Source organism: Chrysemys picta, chromosome 20 (genome assembly GCF_011386835.1).
Source record: "Chrysemys picta bellii isolate R12L10 chromosome 20, ASM1138683v2, whole genome shotgun sequence".
In the NCBI taxonomy this organism is placed as follows: Eukaryota; Metazoa; Chordata; order Testudines; family Emydidae; genus Chrysemys; species Chrysemys picta.
Genome location: NC_088810.1, coordinates 22,418,933 through 22,444,165, shown reverse-complemented (window position 1 = coordinate 22,444,165; position 25,233 = coordinate 22,418,933). Strand labels below are relative to the sequence as shown.

The window sequence follows — 25,233 nt, the reverse complement described above, 5'->3', positions numbered from 1 at the left end:
TCACCGAAGAAAACACAAAGCAGAGAGACCCAGATACTGAGCTGGGGCTATCAGGAAGCCGAGAACAGAGCAGGCATGAGATCCCGGACTAGCTGCCTGCATCCCCTCCTCCCAGGGCCCGGGCAAGATGCCCAGAGACCATCCCACCATCAGCTGCAGAGCTAGGTAGGGCCCGGCTGGCATCCTGGCAGGGGTAGAGGCGCTGGCCCCTGGGGGTGGAAGAGAGACACAAACAGGAGGGGCAGGGAGTGTGCAGAGAGAGAAATAAATAAATATGTATGTGGCCCATCAGTCACCCCATGGGGAGAGGGGAGTGCGGGCAGCAGCAGGCAGAGAGTGCGGGTGGGTGTGATGGGCATGTGGTGTGGGTGTGGGTCATGAGAATGTGTGTGTGATGGACCTGCGGGGTGATGGCAGTGCTTAATTTGTAATAAAAGAGGTGCCGCGGTTCAAGCAATTTTTTTACATTCATAACAGATGCAGCAAACCCAGCGGTGCCGGGCTCTGAACTGCCAGGTCCAGAGGTGCCGGGGCTCAGTCCTGGTGAGCCCTGGCCCAACTTAAGCACTGGGTGTGTCATGGGTGTAGCGTGTGGTGGTGTTGAGCGTCTGTGGTGCTTACGTGTGTCTGTGATGTTTATGGGTGTGATGTTTGTGTGTGTGTGATGGTTACAGGGGGTGATGCGTTTGTGTGAGTGCATGTGTATGTGAGAGAGAGAGCTGGGCACAGTGTGTGTGTGTGTGTGTGTTTGTGTGTGATGTGCACACATGTATCTACGTGTGGGTTAATTTCAGGGTGGATGCTGCTATTGCCACGAGCTCATTAGGCAGATATTGTTTTTTAATCAGTGCCATAGCAATGGTGATGCAAGCTCCTCGCCGCCACCTGATCCCTCCCCCGCCCTCCCCTCCTCTCCCTGCAAACTCCGAGACCATCTGCTAAGATGGGGCCCCGGGCTGGAGCTTGCCCAGGTGTGTGTGCCCATCACCTGGGCACCTCCTGCCGCTGCAGCAAGGAGAAACCAGCTCCTGGGTGCACTGAGTGGGGACTGGAAAGGGGGACGGAATAGAAAGGAAACCCCAGACACTAATGGGGGAAAAGGGGAAATAAGAGATGGGATGGGGAAAGGAGGGATCTTCCCAGTCAGCAAACTGGGGAGCGATTAGATAGAGGGGGTGTATGGGGATAGATAGATAGATAGATAGATAGATAGATAGATAGATGGGATGTCTGGGGACAGATAGATAGATAGATAGATAGATTAGATAGATAGAGGGGGTGGATGCGGATAGATAGATAGATAGATAGATAGATAGATAGATAGATAGATAGATAGATAGATAGATAGAGGGGGTGTATGGGGATAGATAGATAGATAGATAGATAGATAGATAGATAGCTGGGATGTCTGGGGATAGATAGATAGAGGGGGTGGATGCGGATAGATAGATAGATAGAGGGGGTGTATGGGGATAGATAGATAGAGGGAGTATATGTAGATAGATAGATGGGGTATATGGGGATAGCTAGATAGATATTAGATTAATAGATAGATATTAGATTAGATGGATGATATGGGACTAGCTAGGTAGATGGTCCAGGGAAGGGAGTTTGTGGAGAGATTATTGGTATTGAGAGCAAAGTCGGAAGGATTTAAAATGAGATTTTAAAGGAGGGATCTGAAAGAGGAGGGGACGGGCCGCCTGGCAGGGAGGACGCGGCTTAATCTAACCACCAAAAATATTCTAGTGTGTTGTTAAAGTGCTTGTGAACACGTCGTGGATATTTGGATGTTAGGGATGGCTGGCTGGCTGGCTTTCTTATCCCATCAAACTTTTAAAATCTATACAGGTGCTTTCAAATCAATCCATAGAAGGGAAGGTTCCACTGATGCTAGGTCCTTTGAGTTGTGTGTGAGGCATCAACATACGTACCTGCCTCTCACACACACAACATACGTGCCTGCCTCTCTCACACACACACACAAAAAACACAACCACGTACAAACTCACGTGCACACACACAAACTCAGGCACACACACACAAGCATATGCACAAACACACACGCACACATATGCACAAAGGCCCGCTCTGTGCTTCGCACCAACGGTCAGCCCAGGTTCTGCGGGGTGGCCAGTCTCTGTGAACGCAGCATTATCCATTCAGTTTCTGTTCCAAGCACTGTCCCCTCTGTCCCACCCCCATGCAGAGGAGAGGTCTCTGTTTGTTTCTCTCTCTCTCTCCCCTTGTCACACTCCCCCCCCCCCCCCCAGTCTCTCTATTTCTCCTTTATGAAATATGCATGGTGAACAGATGTCTCCTTCTCCCTCCCACCCCACTACCTCCTTCCCCCCTGCCGGACCACATCCAACCCCACCTCCCCTCCCCTCCCAGGGGGGCTTTAACTTCCCTCCCAGCCAATGGGATCCCCTCTGCTGCTTTTAATATTTATGAGGGGGAGCACTGGTGTGGCCAATAGGAAGCCTGGAGTGGGAGGCAGCATGCTAGCTTGGGTGCGTGTATATATAGTGTATGGGCCGCATGGTTCAAGGTGTGTCCATATAAATGTGTAGCAGCCCGTTTGCACCTCCGCATGTCTGGGCCCCAATGACAGGATCCCTCCCCTCCCCGGGCCTGTCCATCAGTGCAGGAGTCTGAGCGCACAGGGGGAAACTTTCTTCCCCGTCAATGAACGAACGAGCCAACCGGATCCTCAGGGCTGGGATTATTCGGGCTTCGTCCTGCAAGCAGAGAAAAGCCAGAGGAACTTCAGAGATTGAGGATGTCATCCGGTTAGGGGTAAGGCAATTGCTTGGGATGGGGTGAGGTGGGCATTATAGATACACTGATAGATTGCAATCAGACCCATTGCTGCGGTACCAGGCGGTGACATACTACGGTGATAGATAGATAGATAGAGGGGGTGTATGGGGATAGATAGATAGATAGAGGGGGTGTATGAGGATAGATAGGGTATATGGGGATAGATAGAGGGGGTGTATGGGGATAGATAGATAGATAGATAGATGGAGTGTATGAGGATAGATAGATAGATAGATTAGATAGAGGGGGTGTATGGGGATAGATAGATAGAGGGGGTGTATGAGGATAGATAGATAGATAGATGGGGTATATGGGGATAGATAGATAGAGGGGGTGTATGAGGATAGATAGATAGATGGGGTATATGGGGATAGATAGATAGATTAGATTAGATAGATGTGGTGTATGGGGATGGATAGATAGATAGATAGATAGATAGATAGATAGATAGATAGATAGATAGATAGATAGATAGATAGATAGATAGAGGGGGTGTATGGGGATAGATAGATAGATGGGGTATATGGGGATGGTTAGATAGATAGATAGAGTAGATCATTCCATATAAATTTAGAAGTATTACAATATTCAAGACAGAGAATTTCCCCCACCCTCTGTTAGCCTTTTGATATAACCTTTGGTATATGCACACTCACTTAACTTTGGAGAAGTCAAATTGAGAGGGGTTTTTTTTTGGGTGTTGTGACGGCTCTAAAAAAGAAACCTCAGACCCAAACACCCCATACTCCTGGGCTGGGGGTGGAGGGGTGTCCTGAGTCCAGATACACAGCTTCGGCTGCCCAGGGTCGTGGTGCCGCTCACCAGCAGTCACGTGCCGCGTTTGGGGACACCGCACTTGGAGGCAGGGAAAGGGCTACGCAGGGAAATTCAGGAAAGGGGGAAAAGGGCCTTTGGCTCAGAATTATGTTTTAGATTTTAGTGGCCATTGAATGTGACCGCTGGCTCCTGTCCAGCTGCCCAGGGCGAGGGGTTCTCAACCCAGGCTTCTGCAACGGCCAAATTGACGGAACACTCAGTTTGCATTTATTGCAGGGGGGGGCAGAAGTGAAAATCTCCCCAGAGGGAAAGTCATGGGTGTCAAGCATCAGGGGCTTGCAGGATGGAGTAGCTCAGACAAGCAGGCAGCTGGGAAAGGAAGCTGTTTAGACCCAATTCTGCAACCTGTACTCATGCGAGTGAGCCTGGGAGTCCCGTGAGTCAGGACTTGATTAAGGCTCCTGCGTTGAGCCCCAGGGGTATCAATCATCGTCCCTGCCTGACGTTCACACCCAGAGGCCTGTCTTGCTAGTCGTCTCACTGTAATAACAAAGGGCCAGACCTTTGGCTGGTGTAATTGGGCATAATTCCACTGCCCCAGGGCAATTTACACCCGCTCAGAACCTGGCCCGGTCAACTTGATTCCATCTAGCGTCTTCAATGCAAACAGCTGGCAAGTGAGGGCACGGCCAGTTCTCCTGGAAATGTCGCTGGCGATTGTTCTGGGGTGGGGGCAGGGAGGTGGAGGTGGCGTACCCTGCCCCCACCCCAGATCCTATTGGCCACTCCTTTTTCATTAATCACCTCCCAGGGGGTTGGGGCTGGGTGTTTAAAGCTATTGTGCCTGCGTCAGGGACATCGTCACAAAAATAAAATTGTGGAAGGGGTGGGAGTTGTGTCAGCGTGTGGAACGTTGTATGTGGTTATATTATATCCTGCAAAGTCGGGGGGGAGGGAGAAACAGTACAGCATCTAGACCTATGGAAAGTCTGGCGGGGGGGAAGCCCCACTTGCCCCAGAGCAAATGAACTGCCTGGTCCATATTTGTGACCTCACCCGTCCACCCCTGTGCAGGAGCAACAGAGCCAGGCTTGGTTGCAGCCTCACTCCAGTTTGACACCGGTGTCACTTCAGCACCACCGTGCACCTTGCGCAGTCGCTCGCACCAGCACTGAGCGAACACCGGGGCCCCCGCTTTGCACGGGGTGCAAGGCACAGGGCGACAGAGAATCCCGCCCGTTGTCTTCAGCACAGTGATGCTGGTGTCAAACTGGGCTAAGCGAGCAGTGGGGCAGTCCCGGGGCATCAAAGTCTACGGTCCCGGGGAGTGTGGGGCATGGTTAGAAAGAGCCGTAGGTTTGACAGACAAGTGTTATGGGTGCAAATCCAGTGTGAGTCCACCAAAGCCAGGCAGCAGCTCTCAGGGGCTGCGGAGACCTGGCTGCAAGGAACGCAGCCCTTGCCTGAGGCAGGAGCGTGAAGAGCCACCTCCTTCTAAGCGTGGTCCAGGGATGTAAGCACTACCGGTTCCCATGGCTTGGTGATGCTGCAGCTCTCCAAGGACAGTCATTGTGAGCCAGGATTGTGAACTCTTTGGGGCAGGGACCGTGTCTCGCTCCATGTGTGCCCGAGCGCTCGGGAAAGAAAAGCAGCTCCCGGCTGCCCCCGTGGCACGCAGACTTTCCCTCACTATTGTTCGCTCTCCCAGCACGCTGCTCCCAAGGCCAAGCGGGGAGAGAGGGGGCCTGGTCTCCCCTCTCGGGCTTAGAAGTGGGAGATCGGGGAACATCCTTGAGAAAACAGGAATGAGAGAGCAATGGAGAGAGAGAGAGACGAGGCGGGATAGGGAAATGGAAGAGAAAACATTACATTAGACAGACACAGCGCACACTGGTGACGGGAGACAGACACACTTAGAGAATTTAAACACATGCCTAAGTGCTCGGCTGGATCGGGGCCTTCTTGATTGACACCTGAACTGGTGTCTCTGGACCTTGCCACAAGGAGGGTAAGTTACTAGTGGGTCGCACACTTTGTAGCTCATTGCACAGCCCCGGGGCTCACTGGTTCCCTCCCACCCGACCCCACAAAGTCTCTGGGTGTCCCCCTCCCGTCCCTCTCTATTCTAGGGAGTCCCAGCAACTCTCCCCAATCCCCCGCCATTGCAGGGGTTCTGTGTGCTCCTTCCCCCCAGACCAAGGTCCCCCAATTCCTCCCCCCCTCACACACACCACTTCAGGGTGCAAAGCTCAGATCTTTGAGGGACAAGGGGGCATTGGATCCAGCTACAAGCAGTGCCCGAAAAGCAGTTCCACCCAAAAACGCTCCATCTTTGCTCCCCGAACCCTCGACCTTCGCTAGAATAACTTTTAATTTGTTTTTAATTAAAATGTGCCATGTGAGCGAAATAATTGGTTTTCTGGATTTTTATTTTATTTGGTACAAGATTTCTAGGGAACGTATTTGACAGGTGTTTCCCCATATTGCAATGTAAGTGTGTGTTTGTGTCTCTGTGTGCATCTCTGTGTACATTTGTGTGAGTTTGGCTGTGTATATTTATTTCTGTGTGTGTGTGTGCACGTGTGTGGGCGAATTACTGTGTGTGTATATGTGTGTGGTTTTGTGTGTATGAATTTGTGTGTGTTCACATACTGTGTCTGTTTTTCATGTGCATGACTCTGTGTGTGTATGTGAGCCTGTGGGTGAATTACTGTGTACATATGTGTGTGGGTTTTGTGTGCGTTAATTTCTCTGTGTGTGAATTTCGGAGGGTATTTTTGTGTGTACAAATTTCAGTGTATATGCCTGTGAGTTTCCCTCTCTGAGTTTGCATATGTCCTTCTCTGGGTGCGTTTCATGAGGCTGTGTCTGTACATGTCAGTCTTTTAAAGTCCGACTCAGAATATTTCTTTCATTTCATTGCCTCTGTTTATCCATTCTGTTCATTCCGCCATTCTGTTTCAGTTTCTTATAATCATATGGATTGTTAGAATTCAAAAGCATCTCGCCATGTGCAAAAGATGTTATACAAGAATAATATTTTATACACATTATCTATCTATCTATCTATCTATCTATCTATCTATCTATCTATCTATCTATCTATCTCCAACCACCCCCTGTAGCTAGCTATCTGTCTATCTATCTATCTATCTATCTCCATCCACCCCATCTATCTATCTATCTATCTATCTATCTATCTATCTATCCCCATCCGCCCCCTCTATCTATCTATCTATCTATCTATCTATCTATCTATCTATCTATCTATCTAGTTTACAGTCTCTGCTAGCAGTAACAGCTCTCTCTAGCGCTGAGATCTTTCTTTCTAACCCCTCTTCATTCCACTCACTCCAAACTTTGTTTCCCTTTCCCATTTGGCTCTGCCCCTTGCCTGGTTCTGTCCCAGCCTGGTTGGGAGGGGTGGCTCAGGCCCGGCCTGCCCTTTCCCCAGACCCACAGTCCCTGCTTTGGAAGCATCTCTGTGTGGCATGGGCTCTGCAGAGCGGGGCTGTGAAGGCAGCGGAGGGAGGGGAGATGGAGAGCCAGTGTTCCTGGCCTGCACGTGGAGTCCCGGGGGGAGCAGAGAGCCAACTTCCATTTGGACACGTCAAGCAAAGCAGCTGTGTTGGGTTCCATATGTCTGGGGTGCCAGAATCCATGACATACGGGCTCATTTAATATACAATAAGCCCCCCCAGCCCCGCAGTCTGTCTTTTCCCCCCTCACTCCAATCCACCACCTGTCATCTCTCCAGAGAGCCAGGAGAAACGGCTTCCATCTAGTCCCACAGCCTCTCCACAGGCTCTCCCCTCTGGGCCTTTCCCTGCAGCCATGGGCTGCCGCAACCCCTGAGTCCCTGCCCACTGCCCACGTTGCTGGCAGCCATGCATGGGTCGAGCTGCGTCCGTTCTCTGCACGGGGACAGGGTGCTTTGCTGGCTTGTAACTGGAACTGTTTGCTTGTCCTAAAGGGACAGATGAAATAAACTCTCTTTCTTTCTGTCTTTCTGTCTGTTTGTTAAGTGGGAGCAGAAAGTTAGTGAGAACTCCTTTGTTTCTGTTTTCTAGAGCACTTTGGAGGCAATTGCAGAGACTGACATCTGAAGAAGGCAAACCACGTGGCAAAGCGTGCCGAAGACGGGCCCAGCAATCTACACGCGCACAGAGAGGAGAGATTTATTTATTTAATTTATATATTTATTGGAAATTTATTTAAATGATTTATTTGGAAGATTGTTGATTGTGTGACTCATTCCCTGGAGAGCGTAATCAGCTTTGAAATTTCCTTGGAAGGATTTTTTTTTTTTTTAATGATGATGATGTGAACCAGAGAACAAAATATTAGAAGCAGAGCAATTTTATTTTGGAATTCATTCTATCTATCTAATCTATCTATCTATCTATCTATCTATCTATCCCGATACACACCCATCAGTCTATCTATCCATCCATCCTTTGAAAAGATGATGCTCAATTCAGACCAGACGGAAATCGACGTGCCCCCGTCTCACTCAGAGACAGAGTCAGTTTTTAGCGACTGTGGTGGGGGCGGTGGCCGTGGGGCTGGAGCGGAGGAGGCCGGCGGCATCAGCTTGTGTGCCCAGTCCCGGCTAGCGGAGCCGGGCGAGGCTCTGAAAAAGGACCTGCAGCACCTGAGCCGAGAGGAGCGGCGGCGGCGGCGGCGTGCCACGGCTAAGTACCGGACAGCCCACGCCACGCGGGAGCGCATCCGCGTCGAGGCTTTCAACATGGCCTTCGCCGAGCTGCGCAAGCTGCTGCCCACCCTTCCCCCTGACAAGAAGCTCTCCAAGATCGAGATCCTTAGGCTGGCCATCTGCTACATCTCCTACCTGAACCACGTGCTGGACGTCTGAGCCACCGAGCCCACGTCCGTCTGTCCGTCTGTCTGCTACATCTCCTACCTGAACCACGTGCTGGACGTCTGAGCCACCGAGCCCACGTCCGTCTGTCCGTCTGTCTGCTACATCTCCTACCTGAACCACGTGCTGGACGTCTGAGCCACCGAGCCCACGTCCGTCTGTCCGTCTGTCTGCTACATCTCCTATCTGAACCATGTGCTGGACGTCTGAGCCACCGAGCCCACGTCCGTCTGTCTGCTACATCTCCTACCTGAACCACGTGCTGGACGTCTGAGCCACCGAGCCCACGTCCGTCTGTCCGTCTGTCCGCTACATCTCCCACCTGAACCACATGCTGGAGGTCTGAGCCACCGAGCCCACGGCCGTCTGTCCGTCTGTCTGCTGCATCTCCCACCTGAACCACGTGCTGGATGTCTGAGCCACCGAGCCCACGTCCGTCTGTCCATCTGTCTGCTGCATCTCCTCCCTGAACCACATGCTGGATGTCTGAGCCACCGAGCCCACGGCCGTCTGTCCGTCTGTCTGCTGCATCTCCCACCTGAACCACGTGCTGGATATCTGAGCCACCGAGCCCACGTCCGTCTGTCCGTCTGACTGCTACATCTCCTATCTGAACCACGTGTTGGACTTTTGAGCCATCGAGCCCATGTCCGTCTGTCCATCTGTCTGCTGCATCTCCTATCTGGATGTCTGAGCCAACGATTGTCCATCTGTCTGTCCGTATTTCTCTACAGATCCTGCCAGACATGTGAGCCACCAAGCCCATCTCTGTCTGTCTGTTTGTCCATGCGTTTACCATATATCCTACCTGACTTCTTGCTGGAGTCTGAGCCACTGAGCCTACATCCATCTGTCTGTGTTTCTGCTACATCTCCTACTGGTCATCTGAGCCACCAAACCTACATCCATCTGTCTAGCTGCTACCTGAACCACATGCAGGACATCTTGAGCCTCCGAACTCATGTCCGTCCACCCCTCCATCCATCTGTCTGCTCCATCTCTTACTCAACAGTCCTGGGCTCTAGCCCATGTGTCTGTCTGCTTTTTCTTCTACCTGAGCCAGGGCCTGGATTGGTGACGTGCCAACAGCAGGAACGTTTCAGGCCTTTTGTCTGTCGGCTGCATCTCTCCCCGCTGACACCACAAAAGCGCCCTGTCTCGAGGGGCTGCTGCGCCGTCTGAGCCTGATGCCCCCGGCAACTCCCAGATCTAGGCAGACAAGGAAGGGAGCTTGACCCGCTGTGAGCTCTGGCATTCCTTGCACAGCCGCAGGGCTCCCAGCTTTTCCTGCCCTGAAAAGAAATACCAAACATGCTGCAAAAATGGAAGACATGGGGCAGCCCCCAGCCCTGGCCCCACAAAGATGAGAAAGCAGCAGCTTTCTTGCAGGGTCCAGAACCTAACGAAGGGTGGGAGGTTCCCATAGATGGATGGGAAAGAGGGCATTTCCTTGCTTAGATCCACTCCAGAAGGCATAAACCTTGTCCTTTGTCATGACCCCATCCCTTCTCCAATGAGGGCAAGGGAAAACTGGCTGTGAGTCTGTCCACCGGGGGAATTTCAGTGCCCCACAGGGTGAGAACTACCAACAAGACTGGATCTCGATCTCCCAAGCCAGTTCCCACTTCAGCGTCTCAAAGGTCAGAGTTTGCTCCCGTTGCAGTTAATAGGCTCCAATCTCCATTGTCCTGCTGTTTTTATAGTGGTGCAAAGTGAGTGTGAATGGGGCCCATCCTGACTCAGGAGTGTTTTGCACCTGCTTTGCACCGGTATAAGTGACTGGACAAGGTGGACAACAGGCAGTCGACCCCAGTGAGTGTTTGATGGCAGCAAGCTCTGGTCCCTAAAGCTGTTTCATGTCTCCTAGTAAGAGGGGTCAAACTGGGGAAAAGGTGGTGACTCTCTACTTAAGCTCCAGATACAATCCCAAACTACACTGACAATCTCAGATGACTGGATTTGCCAGCTGTAATGATCAGTGCACAGTGAATAAGTAAGGCTGACCTCTACCTTGCCATCGTTAGCCTCCAGAGTGAACATCCGGTTGCAGTGAATGGGAGTAGTTAATTCACACCTCTCTTAGGGCTTCAGGCCTCGACTCTCCTTTGCCAGGCACCTTGTGTTGTCATTAACCTCCATGTGAAGCAGGCATCAGGCCTCGCCTCCACTGGGATTCCAGTCACTGGTTTTAACCCCTTAGTGGGACACAATTTACCCCAACAGGGCACAGTTTTCACCAGTGCAGTTTATCCTGGTGTAAACTATGATCTGCGATGGGTTTGCACTGGGGCAGCTGCACCTTAGAGGGATCTGTGCACCCAGTTTGCACTGGTGCAAATGACGGCCACGGGGCTAAATGAATGGGAACTGGGTGACCAAACCCCCCAGGCCGTTGACCTATGGGGCTGCGTGTCTTCTCATGCTCCCTGCTGTAAATCAGGAGCAGAGAAGCAGGCGCTGTAGCCCCAAGTGAAGGCATCCGCAGACAGTGTGGGATTCCAGCCCCCCAGCACAGAGCAGGATCTCTCTCTAGTCCCCTCCTGGGAGTCCTGGCCCCAGCCCTGGGGGGCAGGCGGTGCCCAGCTCAGCAAATCCGTCCCCCCTTTCCAATGGCAAAGCCAAGCCATGGTTATTGTCGGAGAAAGAGAATCTGATTGGTAGACATAAGAACCAAAGAGAAATGGTGTTTGGCCAATCCGATCGCTGCATGAGCGAACTGTAAACAAAACACAGGGCCTGCCGCCAATCGAAACAGAGCTGGCGCAGACAAGTAAACAAGCATGAACTTTATGGGTCTGAGCCTGCAAAAATCCACCTATTGGCTTCAATGGGATCATTCCTGTGGCTAAGGGTCTACAGGGTCAGAACATCTATTTATCATTTATCCCCATACACGCCTATCTATCTCCATATAGATAGTGCCCATCATCTATCTATCTATCTATCTATCTATCTATCCCCATCCACCCCCTCTATCTATCTATCTATCTATCTATCTATCCCCATCCACCCCCTCTATCTATCTATCTATCTATCTATCTATCTATCTATCTATCCCCATCCACCCCCTCTATCTATCTATCTATCTATCGATCCCCATCCACCCCCTCTATCTATCTATCTATCTATCTATCTATCTATCTATCTATCTATCTATCCCCATACACCCCCTCTATCTATCTATCTATCTATCTATCTATCTATCCCCATACACCCCCTCTATCTATCTATCTATCTATCTATCTATCTATCTATCTATCTATCTATCTCCATACACCCCCTCTATCTATCTATCTCCATACACCCCCTCTATCTATCTATCCCCATACGCCCCCTCTATCTATCTATCTATCTATCTATCTATCTATCCCCATACACCCCATCTATCTATCTATCCCCATACACCCCCTCTATCTATCTATCTATCTATCTATCTATCGATCCCCATCCACCCCCTCTATCTATCTATCTATCTATCTATCTATCTATCTATCTATCTATCTATCCCCATCCACCCCATCTATCTATCTATCTATCTATCTATCCTTCCCCATACTCCTCCATCTACTCTGTCTGTCTGTCTGTCCTCATACATATCTGTATATCTATCTATCCCCATACACACCCATCTATATCAATCTATCACAATACATATCCTTTTATCTACATATCCACTCTCCTTCTCTGTGTCTATCTGTCTATGATCTTCTGTCTGTCTGTCTCTCTAGGCATTTCACCACAGCCACCACAGCTGAATCTTTCCAGTTCCATTTGGGGGTTCAGGTGAAATTCAGTGGAAAAAACTGAGGAAAAGAGGGTTTTTTCCCAACACGCTGTTCTAATCAGGCCTTTTGGGTTCAGTTCCCAGCTCTGCCGCTGATTCACTGGGGTGAGCCACTTCCCTCCTCTCTGCCTCAGTTTCCCCCTCTGTATAAACAAGGAGAATGCTACCTACCTCGGCCTCATGTGGACTCGTCAGCGAACGTCCACCACGTGCTTTGAGATCCCTGGATGGCAGGGTGTTATGAATAGTGAAGACAGGGATGGATTTCCCATCCTCACGCCGTTCAGCAGGGGAAGCCGATGGACGGGGAGAGCGGGGCCGACCCGCCGCCTCCTTCACTCATCAGTCCCGTCTCTGTGCCACAAGGCTATTTATTGAATTAATTTATTGATAAATGTTGCTATTTATTTGTGGGGTTGTGCACTTTTAAAAAAAAAAAATGAAAAGCAACTGTGGAGGGAAAAAATATCCCTTGTAAATAACATGCCCTTGTGTGTGTGTGTATCTTGGCTGTTTAGAATGTATGAGGATTTATTATTTATTATTGCATAAGAAATTTGGGGAGGTGAGGAATGGAATTAAACTGTGCCACAGAAAAAGAGAGATCTTGGCTTTGGAAAAAAGACGCTTCTTTCTTTCTTTTCTTAGTATCTCCTTCCTGTCTTTCCTGTTGCAGCCGGGTCATTTTGTGAGCGGTAATGGCCGGTTGCAGCTATGCCTGTAAAGACTGGCGGGTAATCGAATCTCATGCTCGGACGCATGAAATGATCACAGCAGGGGGCATGGATTTTCCTCCTGCCACACACAACTGGCGGAGGGTGCTGGTCCAACGTGGCAAGACGCCGGCTCAGACAGGGTCCAGGTGCATCATGAGTCCAGATGGGCCCACACCTTGAACCTGGAGCTGAACTGGAGGGCTCCCAGAGAGTTTCTGGGGTTCTGTGGCAGGCCGATTTCTACCATAATTTGCCTCCCTCTGAAGCATCATCTGTTTATGGTACTTCGCTGCCCGTCTCCCATCACTGTAGCATCTGGGCATTGTACACATGGGGAAACTGAGGCACAGAGACAGAAGCTAAGTGATTGGCCCAAGCTCACATAGGGAGTCCACAGCAGAGCTGGGAACTGGAGCCAGGTCTCTGAAGCCCAAGGCTAGCATCCTAACCCCTGGACCAGCCTTCCTCTCTCCTGGGTTGAGTTCTGCCACTGGTGGGTGGTCTGATTGGGTGCAGCAAACCTATGTTCCTATATGACAAAATCACCTCCCTCAAAGTGGGAGACAAAGGGGAGGGGAGGGCGTATCAGCACCAGGTCCTGAAGCACCAGTGGGGTGGGGTAGACGGGTCATGGGGCCAGCCCATTCTCACCCTCTGCCCCACATGCTCTCCCTTGCCCTCAGTTCGCAAGGTTGGGACGGCTCAGCAGGGTCAGGGAGACTCTGAACTCGGAGCGGGGAGTGCAGGGCAGGGACAGACACACCAAAAACCCAGCACCCCCATCTCCCTCCACATCTGGCCCCCACCCTGTCCGGCACTGCAGCCGCTCTAGAATCTCCCGGGGGCCTTTGAACCCCAACGACCCCAGTGAGCTCGAGGCTTTCAAAGAACTTGTTGAAACAGACACACAAGAAAGCTCCAACCAGTGGGAGAGGGAAGGGGGAACCCGCCCCTCCAGAGGAGTGAGATGAGGCATGTAGTGCCCCCCACCATGACTCCTTATATCCCCCCCCCCGCCCGCAGCCCCGGTGCCTCCCCTTGGAGGCTCCAGATTGCACGCTCAGAGCAGGGACCAGCCACTTTGGGAAGCTGGAGGCAGACGAGGAAGGGCATGTAGAGCAAAGGGACTGAGAACCCTGTGGATCAGCAGCTCCGTACCCCACTCCTAGCTCAGCAGCAATGCAAGGGCCCCTCCCAGTCTGGGTCACCGTGACAGCTGCAGGAATGGAAGCAACGGGGGAGGGGGGATCTGAGCCAAAGTGAGCCCCCAAATCACATGCAACTGCCCCATGAAACCCTCCAGACTAGGGGATACAACTTTCCCCGGCTCAGAGGGTGCTGTCCCCTCTGTCCCCTAAGTGATGGTCATGAAAATGCCTTTTTGCTCCCTTTGTATTACCCAGAGTCCATTGTCTCTGCCTCAAGAGCCAGGAAATCTTCCTGCAGTGCAGATTCCGTCCCCCGGTGGTGCCTGTCTTCACTTGTTAGCTTGATGGCTTTGTTTACCTTATATATAAATGTACTTCCATTGTCCTCTGCCTGTAATCAAGCCAGACAGGCAGGTAAATACATGTTCCTTTGTCTAGGGCAGGCTGGGTTTATGCACTGCCTTAAATACACCCTTAAGAACACATTTCCAGCAGACATCTATATCTCTTGGTCCACAACCCACACACACATCATGCAATGGTTTTTGGGACTAGCACGTCACCCGTTTACATATGACACCTTACATGACACTTTTTAGGTACCTGTTATGGCAGCAGTGTGTTGGGGGTGATGAGAGTGTCAGGCCTGAGAGGCGTTACAATGGGGTGGGCCTCTGCCAGCTAGCACCGAGGGGCTCCAGGGTCGCAAATGCCCACCTCTGTCCCTCCCAGCCCCTCTGGCTGAAGCAGGGAAGAGAGCGTGCTGCTCCTCGCCCTTCGTCCCTGTCCTCTGACGGACGGGTCCCCATGGGACAAGTTGCAGCTGTTCGTTGACTTGCTCCAAATTTCTTTACGTAATCGATTGGCCTCGGCTCCGCGGGACACATTAAAGGGGAAATGAAAAGCATGGCGGGGGGAGGGAAACACAGAGAGACGGTGACGGCTCTGTCCTTGCAAGAGCCTGCAATTGCCCAAGGGTTACAGCTAGGTCCCCAAGGGCAGAGATGTGACACAGGCCAAGCTTGGCCACGCATTAATGAAGGGAAAGAAAAAAAAAGGCAGCTAGCGGATCTGGGTTCTGTGCAGACTCCCAGCTCGGGGGGGACAGCTTTGGGTTAGCGGGGCTTGTGGTAGCACGCTAAAAATAACCCTGGGGCTGTGGCCGTGCCAGCGGAGGCTCGGGGAAGCAGGGGGTAAGGTGGGCTTGAACTCAGTGACTAGCCCAAGTCTCTGGCAGTACCGCAGCGTCCACAGAGCTCTTCTTAGTGCACTCACGCAAGCCCTGCTGCCACCAGGCTGTGTGCCCGGGCTCGGAGACTCACTGCCCGCTGCAGCGTAGACGTACCCTCGGGGCAAGCGCTGCCATATCCTTCATCCGCATCACCTCCAGCCCACAAGGGGTCTGTGATTAGAGTATGGGGCTTGGCATCAGGACTCCTGGGTTCCCTTCCTGGTTGGGGGGGAGGGGCTAATAGAGCAGGGGGCTTGGTGTCAGGACTCCTGGCCTCTGTCATAAGGTCTGGGAGGGGAGTGGGGTCTAATGGGAGTTTTATTCCTAGCTGTGACTCCCCTGGACCCAGGGCGCGTCACTTCCCCTTTCTGGGCCTGTGTTCCAACGCTGGCTCTGACTCCGGACCTCCCTCACCGTCAGCCTGGTGCTCGTCCTGGCCACAGCCTCAAGCTAGGTTCTCTGATCTGCCTCCAGCCTTTCCCGGGGATCCTGCCCCGGACTTAAACTCTGTCTCTCCGTCCCAGGGGCCCCGTGTGGCGGATGCTGTCTCGTTCCCAAGCCCTCCCGGGCTGCGCCGGAGAGAGCAGGCCCTTTCCAGGGGCAGCCGAAGTGAGAACAGATTAATCACGTTACGAAAGTGTGAACATTCTGTCGCTATTTCCCAACCGGCTGTGGTGCCCATTGTTACCCGCCCTGCCAGCCAAGTCCCTGACATATGGGCCGCATTGTGCAGCGCACAATGGAAACACTTCATGCTAATTTAGACACTGGCTCTGGCCTTGATGTCTCCTCCCACAGATTGGGGCAACGGCCCTCACCTAAGTGTTCTTTTGCCAATGGGGACAAAAAAACCAATTTTGCTTCTTGTTCATTTTTCAGTGTATTTTTCTTAGAAAGTTTTGCACTAGCCTCAAATCAGTTTCTCTTGCTCAACTATCATAAGGGGATCTGTCCATCTATCTGTCACCACAAGAGGATTGTCTGTCTGTCTGTCTAATATCAGAAAGGGATTATCTATCTATCTCTATACATCCCCTCTATCTATCTATCTATCTATCTATCTATCTATCTATCTAATATCATAAGGGGCTGTACATCTATCTAATCTTTAAAATGGTTATCTAAGTATGTATCTATCTGACCTGTAAGATTATTATCTATCTGTTATAACCTATCTGGTTTTTATCTATGTGTCCATCCACTGGTTCTCTCCTTCCTCCCCTCTGTAGTATGTCAGTCTATTACAGGGGTAGTCAATGACTTTTTGTCAAGGTCCAAATTTCTTGGTCAAAGTATAGTCAAGGCCCAGACTCCAGAGATAATAATAATAATTAATAATTAATAAGTAAATAAAAAGATTTTGGGATCCAGCCATTCAAAAGCACGGTCCACCTATTGACTAGCTCTGGGTAGCATCTCTCCTCCCACCAACAGTCCTTCTGTGTGTGTAATCGTAGGTTGTCTCCAGCACCCGTCATCGTGGTACCTAAGAATTGACTGATGCCAGCTCATTTCATAGCATATAAAGCGCCCCGGACAAATTCAACTCCTTCCAAAAGTCATCTCCTCTCTTGGTTTTCCATCATCCCAAAGGCAGGTCAATTCTGGGTGCTACACTATTCACTATTCTGGATGAAAAGCTGCTGGTAATTCTGTCCATAAACCAGGATTGCCCTGTGCTATTATTATCCAAATTACATTAGCACCCCAAGGCCTCCACTGAGCTCAGGTCCCCATTGTGCTAGGCGCTGTACATACACATAGTGAAAGACAGCCCCTGCCCCAAAGAGACAAGGCGGACCAGGGCTGGGAGGGGGGGAATGACTTATGCAAAAATCATCCTATAGGTCACTGGCAAAACCCAGGACTGACACCGAATCCCCCGCACTACCCATTACCTCACACTGCTTGCACACTGCAGCGTGGATCCTTAGGGCAGAATAGTTAATGGGGGTCCCCCAGGCTGTATCCTACGATGCTAGAGAGAGGGGAGATGTTGTCGCCTTTGGAGATCACACACAGGATTTTCTCCGCAGTCCACACTCTCGTCCTATGGCCTGTGGGTCTGGGAGAGCATGGCTGGACTTGCATATACCTGCTTCTGGGCGTGTGGATGTCTGGGGGTGGGTGTGTACATACCCATATTTCGGTGTCTAGTTGAGGACTGGCTGGAAAACCAGAATTCCGCTTCATGCAAAACGCTGCGAGTTGGATGTTTGTTGGTGCAGAACAGAGCAGAGCGCGGAGACCCTTTGGCATTTTCTGGGGAAAAGCATGAAAACATCTCTGCTCCAAGCCGGGACTCAAACCTGGGTCTCCCCCATGCCTGCTTGAATCGCCAGGCTACGGAATCTCTCATTCGGTCGCTGACCCACTGAACTGTTCATTATTGACACAAAGGGGAACAGCTCTGGCACAGGGGGACTAGCCTTTTAGGGAGCGATGGGCCCAGCCCCACCTGTGAGCCACTTAGCTCATCTCCCCAGGTGGAGACAATGAGCAAAGTCCCAGGGCAGGCCGGACACCTGGCTAAAATCAGGCCTCTGGGGAGAAGATAAAGCAGGGGGCTGTGGAGAGCAGAGGAAGACGTGTTGGAGAGCCCAGGAGCATGCCCTGACCACTAGGCTCTTAACGAGTCTACACTGAAGAGCCTTGGAGGAGGGGCGAGGGCTCTTTCATTCTCATTTTGACCAGAAATTCCATCCTGGACCTAAGGAAACGTGAGACCAAACTGACCCTTCTCTGGAAACAGTCTCGGGTTTGACAAAGCGGCGTTCTTTGCTGGCAATTTGTGGGGGAAAATTCCTGCACAGCTCTTGTCCATATGCATTCTGAAGTGTGTGTGTGTGTGCGCGCGTGCGCACTTGCAGGTCTATCTTGCATCCGTGCACTTGTACACGCTTGCACGACGGTCTGCATATGCACCGCTGTTTATCCGTGTGTGTTTGCAACAACGGGTGCATCTGATCTGCGTGCCGGCTTGCTGGTTGGCACGTCTCAGTCTGAGTCGAGGGGACAGCATTGTGGTTTCTCCCCTTCCGTGTCCTTCCGCCGCATCTAGAAGAGGCCCTTGCCCCCTGTGCGGGGGCTCAGCACCCAGGTGTGTCAATGTGCAGCCTCCCCAGGAGAAGCCGGTGCATTCACAGGATTGTTTGCACACTTCATCCTCCCAGCCAGAGTCGCAGTGCCGTCGGCATCTGGGCCCCCCACGACCCAGCCAAGAATGAAAGGTGTATGTCGACCAGGTTCCCACCCAGCACAGACAGCACTCGGGAGAGGGGATGGGAGCTCAGAGAGGAACCCCCGTCTGCTCCATCCTCCCGCACGGGGCTCTGGGTGCAGTGAACTGTGCCCTGAGGATGGAGGTTTGGCATTTTGTGTGCTGCGTCCAAGAACATCCGCTATATGATCTCCCCAGCACTTATCGCCTGGCATGAGCCATGGGCTGCTGCATGGCAACAGTGGGAGGGTGTCTTACTAAACAGCCAGGACATGCTCTTCACCCTAAAGCTCTGCCTCAGTTTCCCTGCAACCAGGGACTCTGTCCAGGATCTGGAGCCAGCACGGAGCAGATTTGTCTTTGTGCTGAATCAGGAGAGCCAGGGTAGGCAGCAAAAGTGCCTCTTCCCATCTTGGTGGTGGCAGGGGAGCATGATCAGTGTCTTCCTTGGTCTATTCCCCTCTCCTGCTGCCACGCCGCCCCCAACCCCAGGCCAGGAGGAGCTGGGCTGAGATCGCGCTCCCTTGTGACAAGGATTGTGCATGTCGATTAACGCAGCTGGGTAACGAGGGAGGGTCAAGCCGGGCCCCCCCTGTCTAGAGCCAGCTGAGAGTTTTGTAGTGAAAAGTGAGTTTTATGCAAAATGACTTTTTCTCCCCAAAGAAGAGTTCGGCAGAAAAATGCAAATTTGCCACCAAACTTGCAGAGGGGCTTGGGGTGTATTATTATTATTATTTTTTTACTAAAAACGAGAACATTTCCGTACCTTATTTTTTTATTTTCAGAAACAGAACATTTTTGCCACAAGCCAATTTTTTTAAAACTAAAAACAGGCGGTTTTTTTTATATTTAAAACAAAGACTTTTCTCAAGAAAAGATATTTCCAGGGGAAATTCTGGTGAAAACCAAATGCCGTCATTATTTGTTGAATTCCCTGTGAAAAGCCAGCGGCATTGTCTGCCTCCGTCACCACTGGGGGGGGCGGGGGGAGGATTAGCTGGAGGTGGCAACTGACACACACACACACACAGGTCTGATCTCCATGGAATTACACACACACACTGATTCTGTGCTGACACGCCCCTGCACACTCCATTGAGGCCAATGGGGTGTCAGTTTGGGCAGGATCTGACCTTCCCTCGTCTATTTGTTTTTTGGGGGAGGAAGGGGACCCCTCTTCCAGTCTAGCCCAGAGACGTCTTCCCCGTCTCCCCTGTTTCTGACAGGTCCCTATGGACCTCAGCTATGACTCTCCAGTGTCCTTGGTTAGCAGGTGTGGCTCGTATTCCCTGGGGTGGCCAACTCTCTGCTCTGAGTCTGCAGTGCCCTCTGCTGGCCTCTCAGACGAGACACCTTCTCTCTAGGTCTCTGTTGAGTGCCAGGCCTTTTGGTGACTATAACAACACTGGTTTCAGAGCGGGAGCCGTGTTAGTCTGCAGCAGCAAAAACAACCGTGGAGACTAACCCATTATTTTGGGCATAAGGCAACTCCCATCTTTTCATGTGCTGTGTATTTATACCTCTCTACTGTATTTTTCCCTCCATGCATCTGATGAAGTGGGTTTTAGCCCATGAAAGCTTATGCCCAAATAAATGTATTAGTCTCTAAGGTGCCACAAGGACGCCTCGTTGTTTTTATAATAACACTGTTCACCATCTCTCTCTCGTAGACCTCAAAGCATTTTCCGAGGGTCGGGCAGCCTACCGTCATTTTTACAGCTGCACAGAGACTTGCCCAGGGCGGCGGCAGAGCCGGGAAAAGAACCCAGGAGTCCTGAGCCCCCTGGCCTTGCCCCACTGATGACTTATATAGCACTGCGCCAGGTGCTGTACAAATATAGAGATGGGCTCTGCCTCAAGGAACTTTCAAGAAGATTACAGCCAACAGGTGGTTACAGCCGACATGGGGAGCACAAGGAAAAGGGGAGCCCAAGACGTACCGCTTCAGGGAGGGTAATTAACCATTGGATCAGCTCCCCAAGGGGCGTGATAGAGACTCTAAATTGAGCCGAAATGTCTTTCCAACGGGTCAGGCATTTGCTATCGTGACCCCATCCCATCTAAGCAAAGGAGCTTAGCCCCAACATGTCTTTTCATGGCACCTCTTCTGTTATGGTGTCCACCATGCGTGTGAGGTCCTGAGGGCAGAGAACACGGTCTGCAACATAAACCCCCAATCCCTCTTTCTTTACAAACTCAGCACTGCTAAGCGGGGTCATCAGGACCCCCGGAAACCTGCCCCCCGCCCCTATTGGAGACCCCTTGGTCTAAATAGTTCAGCCACTAGCTACTGGGCTCCATAGTGTCACGTACACAGTAGGGAAGAATTAATCCCCCATGGCAGGAATCATCGGGGTCAGACTAGATGATCCATAGCGTGGAGATCGAAGCACATGGGACTTAGCTCATCTCTGCTAGAGGTGACAGATTCCCTGGGCCTGGCAGGAAACCGTTTCCCAGCCCATGAAAAAGGTTTGAGATTTCAGAATTTTTCCCCCATCCCAAATTGGGACCAAAAAAGTCAAAATCTCAGATTTCTGCAAACCGACAAACCAAAAATTGTTCCCGTCTGGACAATTGAAACGTCTCATTTGGATAATTTCAAAACATCTTGTTTCAGTGTTGACCTTTTTTTTTTTAAGTCTAAATTTACTAAAATTTCAAAACAAAAAGTCAGTTTGGCTCGAAAAACCAAAACGACAAACCAGGACCTTTCAACACTTTCTAAACTTTTCCCCCCAAAAAACGTCCAGGCAGGAGATTCATCAAAACAAAGCCTGTTTTGCAAACAGTTTGGGGTGTTGCTGAATCGGCATTTTGGGGGGCCAAAAAACAGTTTGTCAAAAAATTCTATTCCCGATCCCGTTGAATTTCAGTGCTGTGTGTATGTGTGTGTGTGTGTGTGGGGGGGGTGTTCATAGTTCAATTCCTGGCTCAGACCCTCTGTTTCTGATTCCAGCCAGAGCCCTGACTGCCCTTTTCCCACTGAAAGCTCCTTCAGTGACCCATCATTTTAAATTCTGATTATTTCTAGCATGGCAGTGCCCAGAGCCCTCAGTACCGATCAGGGCCCTATTGTCCTGGGTGCTGCACAGACACATGAGAAGACCGTCCCTGCCCCAGAGAGCTTACTCTACACATAGACAGGGGTACCGTGATCCCATGACTGGGAAGAGAAGCAAAGGGACGTTAGATGATTCCCAGGGGGAGTCTGTCGCAGAGCTAGGAACTGAATCCATTTCTCCTGGGAAACCGGGCAGCAATGCTAATGGGCTGCTCCCACCGAGACAGGCTGAAGTGACAGATTCTGGCCAGCCTGGATAAACCTGTACCACGCTGCTCCCCTACCTGCCCTAATAGCAATTCTCCTTCTCGGCCACAAGAGGGAACCGGTCGCCAGCACTATGGGTCCTCCACGGCCTGATCTGCAACCTGGGCAGGGCTCTGCCCTTGCCGCTGTTTCTAACCTGAGCTGTGACCCTGGGCCTTAGCTCGCTCTGCCTAGTGGGATTCCCAGCACAGCCAGCCCGCCCCGCTGGCCCCCACTGGTCTCTGCTGCCCTGGTGGGGCGCCGGCAGGATATTTCGATGGTGCCGGGGGAGGATGGGCCAGGCTGGAAGCTGGAATCCCGTCTCCATCCGCAAAACCAAGGCAGCACAGGCCTCTGACCGTGCTCCCGCCTTGCCCTGGAGAGACACCCCCCATTAGTAACTCAGACCTGCAAAGTTCCTTAAGCCCCTAATATCCATGGGCCTAAATACCTGTGAGGAACTGGGCCTCAGTCAAGACTTGCCCCTTCTCTGCTGAGACGCGGGAGCCGGGTTGGGAGCCACCAGCCATTTCATGTGGCAAAGGCCACCACATCGTTTTTGGGAAGCCATGTGGCCTAGTGGGTAGACCCAAGGGCTCAGATGATCTAGGTTCTAGTCCCCGCCTGCTGAATCACCTGGGACAGGCCATGTCACTGCGTTGTGCCTCAGTTTCCCCATCTGTAAAAAGATCATTGTTTTTTTTTAATGATTGATTGGAGAAGAGAGAGGAGCTGTGGACAGAGAAAAGATTTGCAGTTCTGCGAGGGGTGTGGGGCTGGAACAGGGAGTGGCGGGGATTCCTGAGTTCTGCTCCCAGCTCTGGGAAGTTGTGGGGTCTAGTGGTTTAGAGCAGGATTCATGGGCTCCGACCTTGGGTGTGAGAGGGAAGGGTTCGGTCAGGGGACTGTGAGCAGGATCCTGGGTTCTCTCCCCTACTCTGCAGCAGGTTCCCTGTATGACCTCTCGGCCCTGCTCTGTGCCTCGGTTTCCCTGGATGTATGGAGGAGACGAAGCTGTAGGGGGAAGGGAAGGAGGAAAGCTGGAGATGTCAGGGTCAAAACACCAGTTTGAGGGGACACTAGCGCAGTGGCCCTGACAGCACCCAGGCCGAGGGGCCCATGAACAAGCGAAGGCAGGAGTTCGACCTTGGCGCTGTGTCCCTGAGAGGTGGCGGAACAGGACATAGAGGCCTCCCCGTGTCCCTGCACAGCCTGCTCAGGAGAAGGGGCTGAGCTCATGCCCTGGGGATGGAGTTGGGCCCAGCTGCCTGCAGGAGCACTCCCCAATCCTGAGGGGGCCGTGCCGCTGGGAGAGGTGGGGGATCTGTGTAAAATCACGGGGCGGAACAACGAGCCCCTCCCCAGATGGCGGAGCCGCTGCTGAGGATCCCAGCTGGCTGGGAGTTCTCCTGACAGGCCCATTAATCACCTCTGCCTCCCGAGCGAGCGGCTGGGACAGGACAGCTGGGTTGTGGGAAGCCACGTCCGGCTCCCCAGACAATCTCCAAGGGCTGTTGGATAGCAAGGGCCCAGTCCTCCAAGGCGCTATGCCCACCCAACGCACTGAGCTTTCTTGTGAATCTGCTCCCAGCTCGCTGTCTCTCCGTGCCTCAGTTTCCCCTTGGCTGGGGCTAGTGATCCTGCCTCGTCTGTTACATTGTGTGCCCTTTGTATCAAGGACTGTCTGATAAAAATGACATAGAGCAATGGATATGGACGGGGTTGGACAGGAGGCAGCTGGGGCGGGGGGGGAAGCCTGTGGCATCTCCTCATTTGCCCTTCGAGCCCAGCTCCATCGGCCTAGACTCCGTGCCCAGGCTGAGAAGCTCCCCCCCCCCACTTCCCCCGTGCTCCGTTTATAAGGGGGGCTGGGCTGCTGACACAATCCGCCTCTTCCACCCACTCCCCATCTGTCTGCCTCGCCCTCCCCTGCCCCCACCCTTCCTGAGCTCCCCCCATCTTTTCTCCCCCTCTCTCACGCTTTCCTCTTCCCCATCCCTCCCCTCCACATCTCCTCCTCCTCCCCTTTAAGAGAAACCAATCCATTTAAATCCCACCAATGGCGTGGGGCCGAGCCAGGCTCGCTTGGGGATTGGTCGGTGGGGGTGGGGGAAGACGAGCTCCGCCCCCCCTTGGGCCTGTCCCATTGAATAAAAGTGGCCAGGAAGGCGGAGGTTGGAGCTTATGATTGAGGCTGACGGATGGATAGGGTGAGGGGCTGGACAGGGGCTTTGTGCTGCCCGGTCTCCCCACTGATCCTCCAAGCAGGGCCAAGGGGTTCTTCTAGGCAGCCCCCTCCCCGGGCCCCAGTGCTGCTGGTCCCTTGCTCCGAACAGCCTGGCTGCTGGGAACAAAGCCAGCCACCTCCGGGCCCTGTGTGCAGGACTGAAAGGGGGGAACAATTGTACCCAGGCTCCGAGCTCAGGGCCCCCCCAAACGTCTGTAACATCTGTGTAACTAAAGTGAAATGTGAGGGGGTGGGGCCCCACGAACGCGATATACCAGGGTCCCAAATGTCTCTTGACGGGACGGCAAACGTAGCGTGGTAGGAAACTGGTATGCTGGGGACAGGGAAGCCGGCCCCACGGCCTGGGCTGGAAGGGTGGCTGGTACGAGGCGGGGACACGTGGCCAGAGCAGGATGATTGAATGGGCTTTTCCCACGGCTGATTCCTGTGATCTCCCCTGCCCCCGCCCCTGCTTCCTTTAATATCCAGCTGGGGAGAGAGAGATGGGAGGAGTAGGGGGACCTCTGTAGGGTACATGTGAGGACACCCAGGCACAGTGTATATCCACCTATCCAGGGCCTAGCACACCGCTGCATCTGTCAGCCTATCAGTCACCTAAACACCCCTATCTACCCCTCTAACCCGTACCCCCCCTTCCCTATGACTCTCCACTGCCTAGCTAGGGCCTGTAATTTTGCCACCTTTCTCCCTATGCCTATAGACATATACACATGTATATCGTATATTACATGTATCTTCTGTCCATCCAGGTGCTGACATCTATCTATCTATCCCCATTCACCCCCTCTATCTATCTATCTATCTATCTATCTATCTATCTATCCCCATTCATCCCCTCTATCTATCTATCTATCTATCTATCTATCTATCTATCTATCTATCTATCCCCATTCACCCCCTCTATCTATCTATCTATCTATCTATCTATCTATCTATCCCCTTTCACCCCATCCATCTATCTATCCCCATCCACCCCCTCTATCTATCTATCTATCTATCTATCTATCTATCTATCTATCTATCCCCATTCACCCCCTCTATCTATCTATCTATCTATCTATCTATCTATCTATCTATCTATCTATCTATCTATC

General features: G+C 52.0%; 1 protein-coding gene across 1 annotated transcript; it reads left to right on the top strand.

Moving 5' to 3' along the window:
- Positions 1–2,485: 2,485 nt before the first annotated feature.
- On the top strand, positions 2,486–12,739 carry NHLH1 (nescient helix-loop-helix 1). Its single transcript, XM_024108602.3, has 2 exons — positions 2,486–2,799; positions 7,671–12,739. The coding sequence occupies exon 2, from the start codon at positions 8,066–8,068 to the stop codon at positions 8,474–8,476; it is 411 nt and encodes a 136-aa protein (XP_023964370.2). The 5' UTR covers positions 2,486–2,799; positions 7,671–8,065; the 3' UTR covers positions 8,477–12,739.
- The last annotated feature ends 12,494 nt before the right edge of the window (positions 12,740–25,233 follow it).

Excerpts from the sequence above, each read along its gene's own strand:
- NHLH1 (XM_024108602.3), top strand. The coding sequence starts at position 8,066 with ATGATGCTCAATTCAGACCAGACGGAAATCGACGTGCCCCCGTCTCAC.